Source organism: Schistocerca americana, chromosome 8 (genome assembly GCF_021461395.2).
Source record: "Schistocerca americana isolate TAMUIC-IGC-003095 chromosome 8, iqSchAmer2.1, whole genome shotgun sequence".
Classification (NCBI taxonomy): domain Eukaryota; kingdom Metazoa; phylum Arthropoda; class Insecta; order Orthoptera; family Acrididae; genus Schistocerca; species Schistocerca americana.
The window spans coordinates 117797378-117818746 of NC_060126.1; the positions used below are offsets into that span (position 1 = coordinate 117797378).

Here is a 21369-nt window from a genome sequence, read left to right on the forward strand (position 1 = left end):
AGTGCTTGCTCTGTATGATTCAGAGTAGTGATGGGAAAAGCCGAATGGAAACAAGGTTTTAAAACAGTCGACTCATTCAGTAGTAATATTCATTCATTCTTTCGATTGTCATCAGTCTGTGGGAGCAACCGACTGAAAACAGGCAACGCAGTCCGACGCATTCACCTCTGAGGAAAAGGAGAGGGTGGTTACAACCAAACTTTTGCTACTTGAGCCAGTGAAGATGGAAAACTATTTACCGTATTGATTCCCAACTTATAAGAATGTGTTCAGACTGTGAGCTGCAGGATTTGCGTTATTAGTAGCGTGTGTCATAACTTACCGTTAGGCGTCAGTTCGGGTATGGCGACATAGGATTGAAACAGAAGCATGTGTGTGCTACAGTTGCAGACAGTCAACATGGGTCTGGACAAGGTGACCAGAGCTTCACTTGTAAAGCTGTTTTATCAAAACAAAGCAATAGCGCTGCAGCTTTTCGCGAGTATCAACGCACTGGAAGAATACGCAGAGGTTCGCTTTTCACAAGCGGGACTGAAAAACATGGTTCGAAAGATCGAAGTAACTGTCGATATAAAAATGATGTAAATTGAAGGTTGAGGAGGAGAAAGGAGGGGAAAGGAAACTAACTATTGATGTCGGCTGTGCAGGCCACTCCATTAAAGGGATGTTATTGTCATGTAACCACTCCGCCTCAGGCCGTCCGTTATGAACAGGTGCTCGATCGTGTTCAAACATGCAATCGCCTTCCCTGAAGCAAGAAGGTGCTTAAAATATCAACTTAGGCCTGTGCTGTGATAGTGCCACCCAAAACAACAAGGGGTGCAAGCCCCCTCCGTGATAAACTCGACCACACCATACCACCACCACCTCCGACCATTACTGTTAAGACTACATATGCTAGCAGAGGACGTTAACCGGGAAATCACCATACCCACACCCTACCATCAGATCAGCACATTGTGTACCGTTATTTGTCACTCCACACAACGTTTTGCCACTGTCCAATCGTCCAATCTTTACGCTCCTTACACCAAATCAGACGTCGTTTAGCGTTTACCGGCGTGATGTGTGGCTTATGAGCAGCTGCTCGGCTATGAAATCCAAGTTTTCTCACCTCCCGCCTGTCATAGCACTTGCGGCGGATCCCGATGCGGTTTGGAATTCCTGTATGATGGTCTGGATAGATGTCTGCCTGTTACACATTACGACCCTCTTCAACTGTCGGCGGTCTCTGTCAGTCAATAGACAAGGTCGGCCTGTACGATTTTGTTCTGTACGTGTCCCATGACGTTGCCACAGTAACCGTAAAATAACCAAAGTATTACAATATTTTTGGTAATTTTATGGTTACTTAGGCTACAAGTGTTTTTTTCTTTCTCAGTTAGGGTGCTAAGTTTTTGCTACTGAAAGTGTCTTCCTGTTCAGGTGTATTTTTGCTTCTGATGAAGGTAGTCTATATTTAGAAATACCGAAACCGTGGTCAAGGATTTCAATAATTCATTATCCTGCAACTGTTTCAGCCATGTTTAAAATCTTGTGACTTTATGACTGTTGGAGAGCAGAGTTTTGTGGCAAATACTTGTAGGTTCCACGAAATAGCGTCTTTCTTTACGCGTACCTAGTACATATAAGAAGTCCCTGAGGAATAATTTCTATGAGAGCTTCCCTAAAAAACTAACTAAATAATGCACTATTACGAGATTTGCTAGCACAGAATACCTGCCGACTTCTGTAACGATAACATCTTAGCAGAACTCAGAGGTACAGGTGCGTAATAAAGCGCACATATTGCTGTGTGCCATTGTGTTCTAATAATAAATATCATTGTAACAGCGTTGGCATTAAGGCAACTTCTCAGATGTCAATAAATAAAATAACTGAATAGTTTTTCGAAGTTATTAATAGGTAATTGGGGATCTGTAACCGTGATCTTCGTTAGGGAGGACAGCAGGTGCAGAGTCTATCACAAAGTGAGCAGTAAACTTGTTACGCGGATTATATTACGTTATTACAGTCTCTGGCGTCCGCACGATAGGATTCTTAGTAACGTTACTAATATTTAAATATTAAATTGTGCATACTACACAATAATTTCCGTGTTTAATGTATCCGCTTCATTATGTACCTGCGAACCAGTCCCTCCACTCACCCATACATTTTTCCTTTTCTTGTTACGAATAATGAACTTTGGATAAATGCTTGAAACATATTTAAAGTTTCTAAACGTGAGTCAACACAGAAGAATGACCGTGAGGGCAGGCTAACAAATGCAGGGCAAGAGATACCTTTCCAGCTGCGTGAGCCGCAGTGGTCTGATATAAGTTTTCCTACAGCACTCCGCTTCAGCGACTTCCGTGTTCCTAATGTACCGCAGTTATCCAGCTGTTTAAAGGGGACCTTCAGCTTAATGAGGGATGCGAACCATGTTTCTTTCCAGGCGAATCCTCAAATCATTGCCGGCCGCTGGTGGCCGAGTGGTTCTAGGCTCTTCAGTCTGGAACCACGTGGCCGCTACGGTCGCAGGTTCGAATCCTGCCTCGGGCATGGATGTGTGTGATGTCCTTGGGTTGGTTAGGTTTAAGTAGTTCTACGTTCTAGGGGACTGATGACCTGAGATGTTAAGTCCCATAGTGCTCAGAGCCAGCCTCAAATCGTTCAGAGGTGGAGGCAAGACTGAAAGTAGACTGAAAATCTTCATGGTCTGACTGGAATTCGATCCCGTGAAATCGCGGTTTCTAGGCAGTGCTTTACTGGTAGACCACCAGGCCCGGGTTTCAGTTGGCTAAAGGTGTATACAATAAATCTATCTCTTCTCAAGCAGTTACAGCACTGGTCAAACTGGCTCAAGGAAATCAGATGCGATCTGAAAGAGATGTAGATTGAAAGATATGAAACTGTGAACAGAGACACGTTTCAACAGAAGTTTCTATATCCCCATCTCCCGAGAAAACTAAAACAGGAAAGGAGAGCAAAGTTGTCAGAAGTCGGAACAACAGCACTGTGATTGAACGAGAAATTATTTCAAAAACCCTAAATTAAATCGGGAGCAGTTATTTACATAGTCCAAGGAAGACTCTAATCGATTAAAAAAAGGTTCTACAAATTGATTAAAAAATCATATCGAATTACTCTAATTAATGTAACTTTAAAATTTACCGAAGTAGGTAACCATTCACGAATGTAGACATGCATGAGAAGACAAAGGAAGATTTTCACTCTGCCTCTAGTACCACGACGTCTACCTACTGTTATGTTTAGTATTGTTGACAACACAATGGGAACGCTACATCATTATACTGATCTCGTTTTGTGGTCCGACTGTGAACTTTGTGATCCATGACGTCAACGTAGAATTTTCGACGGCAAATATGTTGGCCGCGGCTTTTCCGAACGTCAAAGAAAAGCGCAACAGCGCTCTAGATGGAAATACCACGGCTCAAAACAATTTGATGTTACCCGTGGCTTTTCCGGCCATTTTTTGATAATAACAGCTCTTGACGTTTTATTCAAATATAATACGAAAGATTGAATTGCTGCGATTTAAACGAGCAGCAATGGCATTTGCGTTTTGCTTGTCAAAAATATTTGGCTATTCATTTCCGAATATGTTGCTTTTTCTTAGCTTGTAATTAGACAGGATCTTAATACTAAATCTTGAAGTGGAACGAGCAGTAATACCGGTACACACCTCTGTTTCCGGTTCGAAGGGAGCCACAACGGTAGGGGAGGCTCTGGTCAGAAATGCCACTGTGCACAACTGATTGGTCGGAAGTGCCCTGATACCTGCGGCAGCGACGGGTCGGAAACGCCACGGTCGGAAGGAGCTGTAGGCAGTTACTTAGCAGATTCTATAAACTCTATAATGTTTTTTATCTCCTCTTTTTATCTACTGACAGTCTGAAAATGAATACTGGCTGGGAGAGACCGTTTATGGCATTGTAAAACGCTCAACTGAGCATAAAATGTAAAAAGTAAAACAACACAAAGAAACCCCTTGATCTCCATGGACATTGTGCCATTTGTTTCCAGTTTTGATGTTATTGTAGTAGTTATTGTCCTTTCTACGATTCTCCTTCTTCTTCGTCTTTGCACTGTTTGTCTTACAGCAATAACCCTTGCTAAAAATGTCGTCTTTTCCTTTCAAAATTTATGTCTGTCTTAGAAATGGTCGTAAAGTGTACACTGTACTTGAATCTTAGGATTGCTTATTACTGATAATTTGCTGGCTGAAAAGTTTTAGATTCTAACTGAAGCGGGCGCTTAGACCCAAAAGAATCAGCCAACCCGGTCTTGGGGTGAGTTTTGCTGATGGCTGCTGCTCACGTGTTTGTAGGTCGTGTGGCGCCGCAGCGGAAGTCGTCTACGGGGAAGCTGGTGAATCCTGCAGAGCGAGACCCGCTGCAGAGGGTCTACCGGGAGATCGCCATCCTCAAGAAGCTCGACCACCCCAACGTCGTGAAGCTGGTCGAGGTGCTCGACGACCCCATGGAGGACCACCTCTACCTCGGTAAGCACGTCTACCGTCACAGTCTAATCGCTCCCTTACACTGTCAAATATACTTGCCAAATTCTCCCTTATTTATCCACGGATTCGCCGAACAAACCCATACAAGATCCAAAAATTTTGCCAATCTAACCTTACGGCAGCTCTTGTCATGGGGAAGCCCCATCAGAGAGGTCCACCGCATGAGCGTCTAGGCAAGTGATTCCAGTGGTGGTTTCCCGTTACCTTCCACTGATGATGATGAAATGATAATGAAGACAACACAACACCGAGTCCCTGAGCGGAGAAAATCTCCGACCCAGCCGGGAATCGAACCCGGGCCCCTAGGCGTGACACAACGCCGCGTTGACCACTCAGCTATTGGGGAGGGCTTTATACCATTAGCAACAGCTAAAAAATGCTGATAAAGCATTTCTAATATTTATTCGGGCACTCTGTTTCTTTATGTATTTACTTATTTAACTGATCTGATTAGAGCCATCAAGCCCCCTCTTACGTCGGATCAGGGTGTCACACATACAGTACCTTTTTTACATTATAGTTTTCTAAGAAATAGCAATGTTAATGTGACAAACAGTATTAAAATGATGTGAATGTCTGTGCTATTTTGTTTTTATTCTTGATAGTACTTCCCATAGTTCCAGCTGCTGCCACTAAAACTGATCGTAAGAATAATAGGAATGACAATGATAATGATAAAGAAAAAGAATAAGAATAAGAATAAAGGACGCTCATCCAGGGAATGGTTTAAGCCGAGTAAGAAATACACACATGAAAATCTATTAAAGGAAATGTCACTCACGGAACCTGGTGATTACACAGCGTTCACAGAATGGACAGCGAAATTTTTAATAACTGATTTCGAATTGAAATCACATTGCAACAAGCACGCGAAAATTTATTATCTTCTCGTTAGTATAACAACTTAGAAACATATCGCCCACACCATCCGTGGAAGAACTGGAGAAATTCTATTTTTACTTTATTGCACTCAAGCTTACATGGTGTGCGTAGAATTATGATTTTCTTCTTAATCTCTTACTGCGTAATATATGGCTTGCAAAGAGGCTACATCTCTTTTTTTCTTTTTTTGCTAATTGTCTGTCGTATTCTGTTTTTATTCTTGATAGTACTTCCCATAGTTACAGAAACTCATGAGTTTGATTGTAATAACACGTATTTCCACTAAACATATGTGACGAAGCATCAGCACAAACCGTAACTTCTTTGCTCTTTCATAGAAATGGTAGACATATCTTTAATTTTTTTCAAGCTAATGAAGCATTATACTTGATTGCTAGGTCACTTCTTCGAAAGATTTCTGGACTAGGTTTACTGTCACTGTGCATTAGAACGGATGTCCAGCGATGACAGCGAGAAACAACCATATAAACCAGGGGAACGCTGCACGTACACACGTACACTAATCCACAGCAACAGGGACATTATTCTCTGCAATGCTGTACCAATACTTATGCCATGTGTTCGTTACTCATTTCTGTCAGCATTCATACAATGAAGGCTTGCATGACCCGATGTTTCAGCTGCCGAGGATTCTTCCGGGTTGTATGGCCGTGGTCCATGGAATTCTTCTGTTCCTGACGTTTCGTCCAAAGCTACGATGGACATCTTCGGAGGTGCTCCTGGTTGTGCTGAGTCTTGCCGACTCCAACGTAGCTTTGGACGAAACGTCAGGGATAGAAGAGTTCCATGGACCACAGCCAAACAGCCCGGAATAATTCTCTGTCAGCGCTGTTATTAAAATATTGCTGATTGTGTTTCAAATTTTCTGTAATAACGTCGTATTTCAAACTAATGCAAATTTTCCAAATTAAATGACTTTTTTTTAAAACCAAAGGTTTACACAGAAACGAAAAAAATTTGGACTGGTGTTACGGTTAATTGCTATTTCCGTATTTTTTTTCTTTTTTCACTTGGTTATTAGCAAAACAAAAGAGCACCTGTTATGACTGAGGCCAAACAAATACCGAAAAATACCGGTTATTTAGAACTAAAATACTTATATCGGTCCAAACCGATCGGTTTTTCCCATCGATTATTTGTACTCACGTAACGCAACTGTCGCTTGTAACTGGCAACAATGAGAACTTCGTGCATGCGCCGACCTGTGCGAAACGTCATCGTTCATGGAGCGGATTACAGCAGCAAATTACCCGGAGCCATTTGTTGTGAAATCTCAAAACAATATTGCCATTCACTGCAAAAATGTGATTCCCCGTACGCTACGCCTAACTCAGATCTTGGAGACGCTTACTCGGCATGCGCCACAGCGCTACTTCAACGCTTGTGATCATTTTGCAACACCTCGGATTGTGGTCTATTGTTTTATCAGCTCCTTTGTAAACTATATGTTTCGTGTCTTCTGGTGATCTCTCAACACTGCCTTTGGTAGCATTCGATCAATGGCTTGTTACTGTGCTGCAAGAATTAATTCTGTTGTTTCTGTTCCACTGATCAGCCACAATATTACTACTGCTAGCAATATTACACTAACCACATGCATTATAATTGCACTTACCTATTAACAATGGTATTAAACTGCAATCGCCACGCGGAGTGGTCGCGTGGTTTGAGCCGCCACGTCACGGATTGCGCGGCCCCTCCCAACAAACGTTCGAGTCCTCCTTCGGGCATGGGTCTGTGTGTTGTTCTTAGCATAAGTTAGTTTAAGTAGTGTGTAAGTGTTGAGACCGATGACCTCATCAGTTTGCTCCCTTAGGAGAGCATGCAGCTTTACTGTATGGTTAAATGATGATGGCGTCCTCTTGGGTAAAATATTCCGGAGGTAAAATAGTCCCCCATTCGCATATCCGGGCGGGGAATACTCAAGAGGATGTCGTTATCAGGAGAAACAAAACTGGCGTTCTACGGATCGGAGCGTGGAATGTCAGATCCCTTAATCGGGCAAGTAGGTTAGAAAATTTAAAATGGAAATGAATAGGTTTAAGTTAGATATAGTGGGAATTAGTGAAGTTCGGTGGAAGGAGGAACAAGACTTATGGTCAGGTGACTACAGGGTTATAAACACAAAATCAAATAGGGGTAATGCAGGAGTAGGTTTAATAATGAATAGGAAAACAGGATTGCAGGTAAGCTACTACAAACAGCATAGAACGTATTATTGTGGCCAAGATAGATACGAAGCTCACGCCTATTACAATAGTACAAGTTTATAAGCCAACTAGCTCTGCAGATGACGAAGAAATTCAAGAAATGTATGATGAAATAAAAGAAATTATTCAGATTGTGAAGGGAGACGAAAATTCAATAGTCATGGGTGACCGGAATTCGGCAGGGAGAGAAATGGTTCAAATGGCTCTGAGCACTATGGGACTCAACTGCTGAGGTCATTAGTCCCCTAGAACTTAGAACTAGTTAAACCTAACTAACCTAAGGACATCACAAACATCCATGCCCGAGGCAGGATTCGAACCTGCGACCGTAGCGGTCTTGCGGTTCCAGACTGCAGCGCCTTTAACCGCACGGCCACTTCGGCCGGCGCAGGGAGAGAAGGAAACGTAGTAGGCGAATATGGATTGGGGGTACGAAATGAAAGAGGAAGCCGCCTCGTAGAATTTTGCACAGAGCACAACATAATTATAGCTAACACTTGGTTCAAGAAACATAAAAGAAGGTTGTATACATGGAAGAAGACTGGAGATACTAAAAGGTATCAGATAGATTATATAGTGGTAAGACGGAGATTTAGGAACCAGGTTTTAAATTGTAAGACATTTCCAGGGGCAGATGTGGATTCTGACCACAATCTATTGGTTATGACCTGTAGATTAAAAATGAAGAAACTGCAAAAAGGTGGGAATTTAAGGAGATGGGACCTGGATAAACTGACTAAACCAGAGATTGTACAGAGTTTCAGGGAGAGCATAAGGGAACAATTGACAGGAATGGGGGAAAGAAATACAGAAGAAGAAGAAGAATGGGTAGCTTTGAGGGATGAAGTAGTTAAGGCAGCAGAGGGTCAAGTAGGTAAAAAGACGAGGGCTAGTAGAAATCCTTGCATGACAGAAGAAATACTGAATTTAATTGATGAAAGGAGAAAATATAAAAATGCAGTAAATGAAGCAGGCAAAAATGAATACAAACGTCTCAAAAATGAGATCGACAGGAAGTGCAAAATGGCTAAGCAGGGATGGCTAGAGGACAAATGTAAGGATGTAGAGGCTTATCTCACTAGCGGTAAGATAGATACTGCCTACAGGAAAATTAATGAGACCTTCAGAGAAAAGAGAACCACTTGTATGAATATCAAAAGCTCAGATGGAAACCCAGTTCTAAGCAAAGAAGGGAAAGCAGAAAGGTGGAAGGAGTATATAGAAGGTCTATACAAGGACAATGTACTTCAGGACAATATTATGAAAATGGAAGAGGATGTAGATGAAGATGAAATGGAAAATATAATTCTGCGTGAAGAGTTTGACAGTGCACTAAAAGACCTGAGTCGAAAAAATGACCCGGGAGTAGACAACATTCCATTAGAACTACTGACAGCCTTGGGAGACGAAACTCTACCATCTGGCGAGCAAGATGTATGAGACAGGCGAAATACCCTCAGACTTCAAGAGGAATATAATAATTCCAATCCCAAAGAAAGCAGGTGTTGACAAATGTGAAAATTACCGAACTATCAGTTCAATAAGTCACGGCTGCAAAATACTAACGCGGATTCTTTACAGACGAATGAAAAAACTGGTAGAAGCCGACCTCGGGGAAGATCAGTTTGGATTCCGTAGAAATGTTGGAACACGTGAGGCAATACTGACCCGACGACTTATCTTAGAAGCTAGATTAAGGATAGGCAAACCTACGTGTCTATCATTTGCAGACTTAGAGAAATCTTTTGACAATGTTGACTGGAACACGCTCTTTCAAATTCTGAAGGTGGCACGGGTAAAATACAGGGAGCGAAAGGCTATTTACAATTTGTACAGAAACCAGATGGCAGTTATAAGAGTCGAGGGACATGAAAGGGAAGCAGTGGTTAGGAAGGGAGTGAGACAGGGTTGTAGCCTCTCCCCGATGTTGTTCAATCTGTATGTTGAGCAAGCAGTGAAGGAAACAAACGAAAAATTCGGAGTAGGTACTAAAATCCATGGAGAAGAAATAAAAACTTTGAGGTTCACCGATGACATTGTAATTCTGTCAGAGACAACAAAGGACTTGCAAGAAGAGTTGAAAGGAATGGATAGTGTCTTGAAAGGAGGGTATAAGATGAACATCAACACAAGCAAAACGAGGATAATTGAATGTAGTCGAATTAAGTCGGGTGATGCTGAGGGAATTAGATTAGTAAATGAGACAAAGTAGTAAAGTAGTTTTGCTTTTTGGGGAGCAAAATAACTGATGATGGTCGAAGTAGAGAGGATAGAAAATGTAGACTGGCAATGGCAAGGAAAGCGTTTCTGAAGAAGAGAAATTTGTTAACCACGAGTATAGATTTAAGTATCAGGAAGTCATTTCTGAAAGTATTTGTATGGAGTGTAGCCATGTATGGAAGTGAAACATGGACGATAAATAGTTTGGACAAGAAGAGAATAGAAGCTTTCGAAATTTGGTGCTACAGAAGAATGCTGAAGATTAGATGGGTAGATCACATAACTAATGAGGAATAATTGAATGGGATTGGGGAGAATAGAAGTTTGTGGCACAACTTGACTAGAAGAAGGGACCGGTTGATAGGACATGTGTTGAGCCATCAAGGGATCACCAATTTAGTATTGGATGGTAGCGTGGATGGTAAAAATCGTAGAGGGAGACCAAGAGATGAATACACTAAGCAGATTCAGAAGGATGTAGGTTGCAGTACGTACTGGGAGATGAAGAAGCTTGTACAGGATAGAGTAGCACGGAGAGCTGCATCAAACCAGTCTCGGGACTGAAGACCACAACAACAACAATATTAAACTGTGGTGCTTCTGATCATATTTCACGAAAGCGAAAGGAGGACTCCCCTAGTTAGTGTGTTACAGATACCATAATTTAATGGGTACGTCATGGCAATTGACAGTCGGTGCCAAACCGCAACACAAACATAGATTTCCTGAAAGAAAAGCAGGTTATGTTAGTTTTTCTTTCATAAAATCCCTGTATGCAAACTGTTAATGTACCTCTAAGTGCTGAGTGCTTCATAGTAATGTTAAAAAACCTTTATTTCTTTTGTTGTAGCCAGTTGCACACCTCTGTAGCTGAGTGGTCACAGCGGATGACTAACAAATGAAGGATCCGCGTTCGAGTCCCTGTAGAGCCAGAATATTTTCTTTGGTGGGAGGACTAATGGCATTTGAGGAGCTACTTCACCGAACGGCTGGGAGAGCGGTGTGTTGACCCCACGGCTCTTCATAGAGCATCCACTGACGCCATTGGCAAAAGATGACGCACCGGCCGATCGGTACCGATGAGCCCTCCAGGGTCTGTGGACACATTTTTTTAGAGAGTTACAGCTGGTTAGTTTTAAAATCTAGTAGAATACACAAAGTAAGTGAAGTTAGAGAAAATTTTCTATCTAATAGTGATTACAGAATAGATTTTTCCACCTTTCGTACACAGACGTGAGATTTTCCGTTTCATTTAATTAACAGAACTCCAAAAGTGGCAATGCTAAACTCGTTTACTGGGCGACCGTTCAGTCCTTACATGACGAGGTACTCATATATTAGACAAATACTCACATCACCGCTTCGATTATACATTATTGGCCGTTAAAATTGCTACACCACGAAGATGACGTGCTGCAGACGCGAAATTTAACCGACAGGCGGAAGATGCTGTGATACGCAAATGATTAGCTTTTCAGCGCATTCACACAATGCTGGCGCCGGTGGCGACGCCTACAACGTGCTCACATGGGGAAAGCTTCCAACCGATTTGTCATACACAAACAACAGTTGACCGGCGTTGCCTGGTGAAACGTTGTTTTGATGCCTCGAGTAAGGAGGAGAAATGCGTTCCATCACGTTTCCGACTTTGATAAAGGTCGGATCGTAGCCTATCGCGATTGCGGTTTATCGTAACGCGACATTGCTGCTCGCGTTGTTCGCGATCCAATGACTGTTAGCAGAATATGGAATCGGTGGGTTCAGGAGGGTAATACGGTACGCCGTTCTGGATCCCAACGGCCCCGTATCACTAGCAGTCGAGATGACAGGCATCTTATCCGCATGGTTGTAACGGATCGTACAGCCACGTCTCGATCCCTGAGTCAACAGATGGGGACGTTTGGAAGACAACAACCATCCGCTCGAACAGTTCGACGACGACGTTTGCAGCAGCATGGACTATCAGCTCGGAGACCATGGCTGCAGTTACCCTTGATGCTGCATTCGCCTGTGAAGGTGTACTCAACGACGAACCTGGGTGCACAAATGGCAAAACGTCATTTTTTCGGATGAATCCAGGTTCTGTTTACAGCATCATGATGCTCGCATCCGTATTTGGCGACATCGCGGTGAACGCACATTGGAAGCGTGTATTTGTCATCGCCATACTGGCGTATCACCTGGTGTGATAATATGTGATGCCATTGGTTACACGTCTCGGTCACCTCTTGTTCGCACTGATGGCACTTTGAACAGTGGGCGTTACATTTCAGATGTATTACGACCCGTGGCTCTACTCTTCATTCGATCCCTGCGAAACCCTACATTTCAGTAGGATAATACACGATCGCATGTTGCAGGTCCTGTACGGGCCTTTCTGGATACATAAAATGTTCGACTGCTGCCCTGGCCACCACATTCTCCAGATCCCTCACCAATTGAAAACGTCTAGTCAATGGTGGCCGAGCAACTGGCTCGTCACAATACGCCAGTCACTACTCTTGATGAACTGTGGTATCGTATTGAAGCTGCATGAGCAGCTGTACCTGTACGCGCCATCCAAGCTCTCTGTAATCATATGTCAGTTCTAGTATAATATATTTGTCCAATGAATAGCCGTTTATCATCTGCATTTCTTCTTGCTGTAGCAATTTTAATGGCCAGTAGTGTGTATGAATACATGGTGTCTGTTCTTTCGGCCATGTGTGACAGATAAGATCCCATGTTAACAGCGAAATACAAACTAAGGATCCGTAATAGATTATCGCATATCGCCTGTCAGTGAGCTCCCGTGCTCTAGGGATAGCGTCTTTGAGTCAGAATCAAAAACGTCTTCGGTCCTGGGTTAGAATCCCGCCACTCCTTAAATTTTGATTAATAATCATCACTGGCGACCGAAGACTTCCGGCATAAGAAGTCAGCCTCATTCTTCCAACGACCTTGTGAAAGAGGGCGGAGAAACGGACAGAGATCCAGGGGCACTCTCTTGTCTTAGGGGTGGGAAACTGCCCCCAAAAGGCGGAAGAATCAGCAATGATCAACAGCATGAGAATGCAGAAGGCAATGGAAACCACTGCATTAAAGACACGTAACGTGTATCCACAGGACATGTGGCTTGTAATCGATGAAGTGTCAGGATGATATCTCTATGGCAAAAGATTCCGGAGTAGTCCACTATCCGGATCTCCGAGAGAGGACTGCCAAGGGGGAGGTTATCATGAGAAAAAGACGGAATAATCAACGAAAGGATAACGTTCTACAAATCGGGTGGTGGAATGTCAGACGCTTGATCTTGGTAGGGAAACTAGAAAATCTGCAAAGGGAAATGCAAAGGCTCAATCTAGATATGGAGGGGTCAGTGAAGTGGAAAGAAGACAAGGATTTATGGTCAGAGTACAGTGTAATATCAATAGCAGCAGAAAATGGTGTATCGGAAGTAGGATTCTTTACGAATGTGAAGGTAGTGCAGAGAGTACGTTACTGTGAACAGTTTAGTGACGGGGTTGCTCTTATCAGAATCGACAGCAAACCAACACTGACAATGATATTTCAGGAGTACATGCCGACGTCGCAAGCTGAAGATGAAGAGATAGAGAAAGTGTATTAGGATATTGAAAGGGTAATACTGTATGTAAAGGGGGATGAAAATCTAATAGTGGTGGGAGGCTGAAATGCAGTTGAAGGGGAAATAGCAGAAGAAAAGGTTAGAGGAGAATATGGGCTTGGGACAAGGAATGAGAGAGGAGAAAGACTAAGTTCTGTAACAAGTTTCAGCCAGTAATAGTGAATACTCTGTTAAAGAACCACAAGAGGAGGAGGTATACTTTGAAAATGCCGGGTGATAGCGGAAGATGTCAGTTTGATTACATCATGGTCAGATAGAGATCACGAAATCAGATACTGGATTTTAAGGTGTACCCAGGAGCAGACATAGACTCGAAACACGATTTTGTAGTGATGAAGAACAGGCTGAAATTTAAGACACTAGCCAAGAGGAATCAATACGCAAAGAAGTGGGATACAGAAGTATTAAGGAATGACGAGATACGGTTGAAGTTCTGTAAAGCTATAGATACAGCAATAAGGAATATCTCAGGAGGGAGTACGTTTGGATTGGACATCTTTTAAAAGGGCAATGACATAAGTTGGGAATTAAAACACAGGTACAAACAAGATAATAGCGAAGAAACCACGGTTAACAGATGAAATACTTCAACTGAACGATGAAATTAGGAAGTAAAAAAATGTTCCGGGAAACTCAGGAATACAGAAATACAAGGCACTGAGGAATGAAATAAATAGGAAGTGCAGGGAATACAAGACGACTTGGCTGTAGGAAATACTTGAAGACATCGAAAAAGGAAAGACTGTCTTGTCGAAAGGACAGACTCAGCATACAGGAAAGTGAAAACAATCTTCGGTGACATTAAAATCAAGGGTGATAACATTAGGAGTGCAACGAGAATTCCACTGTTAATTGCAGAGGAGAGAGCGGATAGGTGGAAAGAATACATTGAAAGCTTCTGTGAGGAGGAAGATTTGTCTGATGTGATAGAAGAAGAAACAGGAATCGATTTAGAAGAGATAGGGGATCCAGTATTAGAATCAGAATTTAAAAGAGCTTTGGAGGATTTAAGGTCAAATAAAGCAGGAGGGATAGATAACATTCCATCAGAATTTCTAAAATCATTGGGGGAAGTGGCAAAAAAAAACGTCTATTAACGTTGGTGTGTAGAATGTATGGGTCTCCTGACATAACATCTGACTTTCGGAAAAGCATCATCCACCCAATTCAGAAGACGGCAAGAGCTGATAAGTGCGAGAATTATCGCACAAACAGCTTAACAGCACATGCATCCAAATTCCATACAAGAACAATATACAGAAGAATGTAAAAGAAAATTGAGGGTGCGCTTGATGACGATCAGTTTGGCTTTAGGAAAGATAAAGGCACGAGAGAGGCAATTCCGACGTGGCGATTAATAATGGAAGCAAAACTAAAGAAAAATCAAGACACGTTTATAAGATTCTTCGAACTGGAAAAAGCGTTCGACAATGTAAAATTGTGCAATATGTTCGAAATTCTGAAAAAATTAGGGGTAAGCTACACGGAGAGACTGGTCATATACAAAATGTACAACAGCCAAGAGAGAATAAGAAGAGTGGACGACCAAGAACGAAGTGCTCGTATTAAAAAGTGTGTAAAAGAAGGATATAGCCCTTCAGCCCCTACAGTTCAGTCTGTACATCGAGGAAGCAATGATGGAAATAAAAAGAAGGTCAGGAATGGAATTAAAATTCAAGGTGAAAGGATTTCAATGATATGATTCGCTGATGACATTGTTATCCTGATTGGATTGAGAGTAAACCGAAGAAAGACGAAGCTAATGACAAGTAGTAGAAATGAGAAAAGCGAGAAACTCAACATCAGGATTCATGTTCACTAAGCAGATGAAAACGAATTCTGCTGCCTAAGCAGTAAAATAACCAATGACGGACGGAGCAAGGAGGACATCAAAAGCAGACTGTCAATGGCAAAAAGGGCATTCCTGGCCAAGAGAACTCTACTACTATCAAATATCGGCCTGAATTTGAGGAAGAAATTTCTGAGAATGTTCCTCTGGAGTACAGCAATGTATGGTAGTGAAACATGGACTGTGGGAAAACGGAACACAAGAGAATCGAAGTATTCGAGATGTGGTGCTACAGACGAATGTTGAAAATTAGGTGGATCGAGAAAGTGGAGAATGAGGAGGTTCTGCGCAGACTAGGAGAAGAAAGGAATATGTGGAAAACACTGATAAAGAGAACGGACAGGATGATAGGACATCTGTTAAGAAATGAGGGAATGACTTCCATGGTATTAGAGGGAGCTGTAAAGGGCAAAAGCTGTAGAGGAAGACAGAGATTGGAATACAACCAGCAAATAATTGAGGACTTAGGTTGCAAGTGCAACTCTGAGGTGAAGAGATTAGCACAGGAGAGGAATTTCTGGCGAGCCGCATCAAACCAGTCACAAGATTAATGACAAAAAAGTCTTCTGTCTAGATGAACAGATTGACAGCTTGACCCTGTCTGCCACGGCAGCTATGACGTCACGTGTCACGGAATGGCTTCGTGAAGTTGTCTTTTCAGCTTACTATTGAGCTCACTGTTCGAAGTGTTCCGATTTCTTCCGACCAACAAGGGAATGGCATACCGAAAATGGCGCTGATTTTGTTGGTCTTTTGCACGATTGTAGTACAGGGGATCACTAAAGAATGAAAACACCGGAGAAATGTGTGCCTGAAGATACATTAAGAAACTAGCCAAGCTCGTAGGTTCCACTGTTATATATGACTACGAACGGCACCTGTGCAGTGTCCTCAATAAGAAGCAAAGTAGTTAGTTGTTGCAGCCCTGTGCAGTCGAACGCAGACAAATTGTTGGTGCTCGTATACAAAATGCTGCCGTAATAGGGCTGTTGATAAAGTATTAATAATTCCGAGAAAGTGTCGATATATGTCGGCGATGTCTCATTCACCGGTAGTCGAAATATCGATATCGAAATGGCAATATTAAGTGCCGATGTTTTTATTTTATATTATATTTTTTTCACAATTTGCTGTAAAATTTGAAATTGTTCTTTTGAAATTGTAGAAGAACGTAATTTTACTTTCACTGTGTAAAGTAGTCTTACTACTTCGTAAGCTTTCGTCATCATATCCATTGTTTCTCTTTGACTGCGTAAAGTGTAAAGCAAGCACAGGTGGCGCAAACTGAGAAGTCCCATTACATGGGGTGGGGGGTGGGGGTGGGGGGGGGGGGAGCGGTGTGACTGGAATAACAAGATTTCCAACGTGAAGAAATAGCTCACAGTTGCGTTAAAAGGCAATTTTTAACACAACTAGAGGTATTTCTTCAAATTGGCATTCTTCACAAACAGTTGCTGAAAATGATGAAAAAAAAATCTAAATGTCAAGCAATTCTTTGCGTCGGGAGGAGACGTGAGAGGGGGGAAATGCTGACGTAATCGGCGCTCTGCGCTACCGACAGACATTGCAACGTTTATCTTCACAATGCAGTTTTGACATTACAAAAAACCGACAAGAAGTGTTCCAGAGATATTCGATATGTGACGAGACCGAACGACGGACCCATCGGACACATTTTCTTGTAGCAGTGCCATTGTTAGCAAAGTGTTTACCGCCAAGCGTAAACGTGCATCGTTTTCCTTTCAGTTATTGCTCAAAGGAGGATAGGCTGGCTGCTAACTTTTTGATGTAAGGTATAGCTAATATTAAATCAATACTTAAATATAGAGCTCTAAGACCTGCAGTATATTTGCGTTGTGCAGCCGATATTTTTTTAACTCCCCTGTCGATATATCGAAGCCTTTTTCGATATATCGGGTGGCGCAAACGGTGTATCGGAATCCCAATATTTTAAAAAAATATCAGCAGTGCCGTACCGTAACCAAGGTAGCGTAAGTGTTTGGTGTCTCAATACACACGTATCGAAGGTTTATGCCGCATATAGGGAAAGAAGAGAAACAACACCGGCTACGTTACAACATGGACAAAAGAGTGTGTAATTGTGACGGACGGTCATTAAAGAGAATTGTGACAAAAAATAAGGGGACTGCAGCTACACAAGTCACTGCAGAGCTGAATGTTACACTCGCGAACCCTGTCAGCAGCAGAACAACACGAAGCTCCCTGCAGAAGCAGAGAACTGCAGGTCGAAAAGGAACTCCGAAACCACTCATCAGTGATGCAAACGATCGTAACGAGAAACGCGGCGCGAAAGCTGTAAAATCTGGACTATGGAGTAATGGCGGAAAGTGATTTGGTCCGACTTGTCTTGTTTCACACCGTTCCCGGTATCTAGCCGAGTTTACGCCCCAACCGTGAAACATGGCAACGGTTCGGTGACGACTGGGGCAGCCATGTCGAGGTATCCATTGCCCCCTAGTTACTCTGCAAAGCTGCATTGCTGCCAAGGGTTGTGTGACGACTTTGGCGGATCAGGTCCATCCCATGGAATAACATTTGTTCTCCAATGGTGATGTTCTGCTCCAAGACCACACGGCCCCTATTCACACAGCTCGCATCGTCCAGGACAGGTTTAGTGTGCACGACAATGAATTGTAGCGCCTACCCTCTACATCAGTTAACAAATATTCATATCACTGTGCCTTTATGGCCTATTTTGCAAAAAAGGCTTCGTGATCCCTATCTACCTCCCGTACTGTCACCTGAACCCGCCAACATTTTGCAGGAACAATTGTATAAGATTCCCTTGAATACCACACAGGAACTCTGTTTATCCATTCCGAGGCGACTGGGAGCAGTTTCGAACACCAACGGTTTTTACAGATTTTTTGACTTGGTAACGTGTTGTGTTCGTGGTGTCCATATTTTCGTCCACCTCCTGTAGTTCTCTTTCACTACGTTAGTATAGATTTGTGCACATGCCTTAAACTACAAAGCACGCATCATACATCGCTCAAAGATGGGTATCTTCATACATCTAGTTAAATAAATAGATGTTAGATGTTTCATTTCGTGTTCACGAGCTTCCGTGTTTTGTACTTATAAATGTTCCGTGACAAGTTGCATTGCTAGTGTACGAGCAAGTTACCTCTCTATAACAACGACATTTTTGTGGTTGAAGGTTCACATTCTGTTTCCAGTATGCTCGGTTCCAGACTTGCTTTGTGGAGTTGAATATAGTACCTACTTGCACCAAGCACGTTTCATGATTGTCTCTTTCTCACATAAACATTTTGAACCGTGGTAAAAATTGCTGTTTTGAAGAGCGCACCGCAGCGCGTAGTGTGAAGCAGTCGCCCTCCGTTTCTGGCGGTGGTGCCGCTGTGGCAATCAGTAATGAACCCTGAATTTACTTTCAAAACTTTTTTTTAAGAATTTACTTTATTTACTAGCGATTCATCAAGAACATTAACACATTTAATCACACTATGTGAGCGTGGAAGTAGATGCTAGGGAACAACTGATAAAATCAAAATGAAATTGCTTTTAACAAATGGGAATTTTATTCCTAAAAGCTTTTTTATTGTTTAAGAAACAGATTTAAAATTATAAGCAGAAAGCACCCTCTAAATATCAAGCCACAATTTATTCACAGGCAGAAAGAAACAAATTTTTGAGTGTATGAGCTTTCGGGCTGGGAACCTTGCCGCTCCCTTTTGACACGGCCGTAGTCACGACTGCTCACAACAACCTCTGAAAGACTACACATTTGCAAATCTGCAACACACCAGATTCCTTTAAACTAATAGTTTTAACAATCAACACAAGCACAGAAACTATGCACCCCATAGGAGGCATGGAAATGGTACAAAACACTAAAATTAAAAAAAAATTAACTTTGCCACCGAAGGTGCAACTTGATTTCAACTTCTAAGAAAAGTCTTACGGTGGAAGGGTGGCAACTTTATATACTAAAATGACCATTTAAGTAAAAGCCCATAAATCGCAATCTTATATAAATTTCTACAAGTTAAGATGCTCTACAGTAAGCAGAAGCCGCCTCTCAAGATGATAGGCAAGACCAAAACATATTTCAGGAATTATGCCGTTACACTTCAAGCAATAAATTCGTTAACACACCAAATCCGACAAACATGACAGAGGCAGCTCCGAACAACAGACGGACACTAACTGCCTAACAAATGCGGACGAGAGACTACCCAACAAAACAAGTAAAATTTAACAAGAGTATATCACAGAACATATCACCAATCACTTAACTTCTAATAAAATGCGATTCCTCGAGAAGACCTGGCGCACATTTGACTTTTACTAATAATAATCGAAATTTTTACCTAAGTAATTTTCTTATCATCGCATTCTCTAATTAAACTTTACAAAAATCATACTTCTGTAAGTCGATAGATTTTGCATTATTTTTCTACCCAACTAAATTCGGACGAGAAAATATACGCGCAAACCACTGACGTGAGTACTTGTTTCATATATGAGTACCTCGTCAGTTTGGTTCAAATGGCTCTGAGCACTATGGGACTTAACATCTGAGGTCAACAGTCCCCAAGAATTTAGAACTACTTAAACCTAACTAACCTAAGGACATAACACACATCCATGCCCGATGCAGGATTCGAACCCACGACCTAGCAGTCTCGCGGTTCCGGACTGAAGCACCTTGAACCGCTCGGCCACAACGGCCAGCTATCTCGTCAGGAGGGCACTGAATAGTCGCGCAGTAAACTATTTTAGGGTTGCACTTCTGCGGACCTGTTAATTAAATGTAATGGAAAATCTCACGACTGTGTGCAAAAGGTGGAAAATCTATTCTGTGATCGTTATTAGATAGAAAAATTTCTCAAACATCGCTTACTTTGTGTCTCTTGCTAGATTTTAAATCTAACAAGCTGTAACTCTCTAAAAAAATGTGTCCACAGACCCTGGAGGGCTCACTGGTACCAATCGGCCGTTGCGTCATCATTTGCCAATGGCGTCATTGGGTGCGATATGGAGAGCCGTGGGGTCAGAACACCGACCGCTCTCCCGGCAGTTGTCAGTTTTCGTGACCTGGAGCCGCTGCTGCTCGGTGGAGTAACTCCTCAGCTGCCATGAGGGAGCTGAAGCGCAACCCGTTTCAGTCATCCCACCAAAGAAAAATTTCTGGCTTTACCGGGCCTCAAACGTGTGTTCTCGACTTGGTATGGTTCAAATGGCTCTGAGCACTATGGGACTTAGCATCTGAGGTCATCAGTCCCCTAGAACTTAGAACTACTTAAACCTAACTAACCTAAGGACATCACACACATCCATGCCCGAGGCAGGATTTGAACCTGCGATCGCAGCGGTCGCGCATTTCCAGACTGAAGCGCGTAGAGCTGCTCGGCCACAGCGGCCGGCTCCACTTGGTAGTCAGCCGCTCTGACCACTCACCTACGCAGGTGTGCAACTGGCTACAACCCAAGAAGTAGAAGTTTGTTTTAACATTACTATGAACCACTCAACATTTAGAGGTATTCTCATTTTGCATATAAGGAGATTATGAAAGAAAAAATCAGGACTAGAACCTGATATTCTCTCAGGAAATCAATGTTCGTGTCTCGGTCTGGACCGACTGTCAATTGCCGTGACGTACACGTTAAATTATGGTAGGTTTGACGTAACATGATCGGGAGCACCACTGATGATATATCTGTAAGTAAGATTGCAGTTTAATACTGTTGTTAACAGCCAAGTGGAAGTATAATATTGCTGACAGTAATAATATTGTGGCTCATCCGTGGAACAGAAACAAAAGAATCGATTCTGGCAGCACAGGAACAAGCCGTCTGAACGAATGCATCCAAAGCCAGTCTTGAGAAATTCCTAGAAAATACGAAATATATAACTTACAAATCAGTTAATAAATCAATAGACCACAACATGAGCTGTTGCAAAATGATCGCACAAACAGCTCAGAAGCTACTATGCGGCGCATGGTGAGATGTCCCCAAGATTTGAGTTAGGGGGAGAGGGTAGGTGATGG

The 21369-nt window shown here is 42.4% G+C and overlaps 1 protein-coding gene across 2 annotated transcripts in view; it reads left to right on the top strand.

Annotated features, from left to right (window-relative positions):
* The window catches only part of LOC124544807 (calcium/calmodulin-dependent protein kinase kinase 1), a 1492928-nt gene that overhangs the window by 1413705 nt on the left and 57854 nt on the right, over positions 1-21369 (top strand). For both annotated transcript variants that reach the window (XM_047123492.1, XM_047123493.1), the window contains one exon: positions 4334-4507. In XM_047123492.1, the coding sequence (XP_046979448.1) occupies positions 4334-4507 (174 nt within the window). The remainder of the gene's footprint in view (positions 1-4333; positions 4508-21369) is intronic.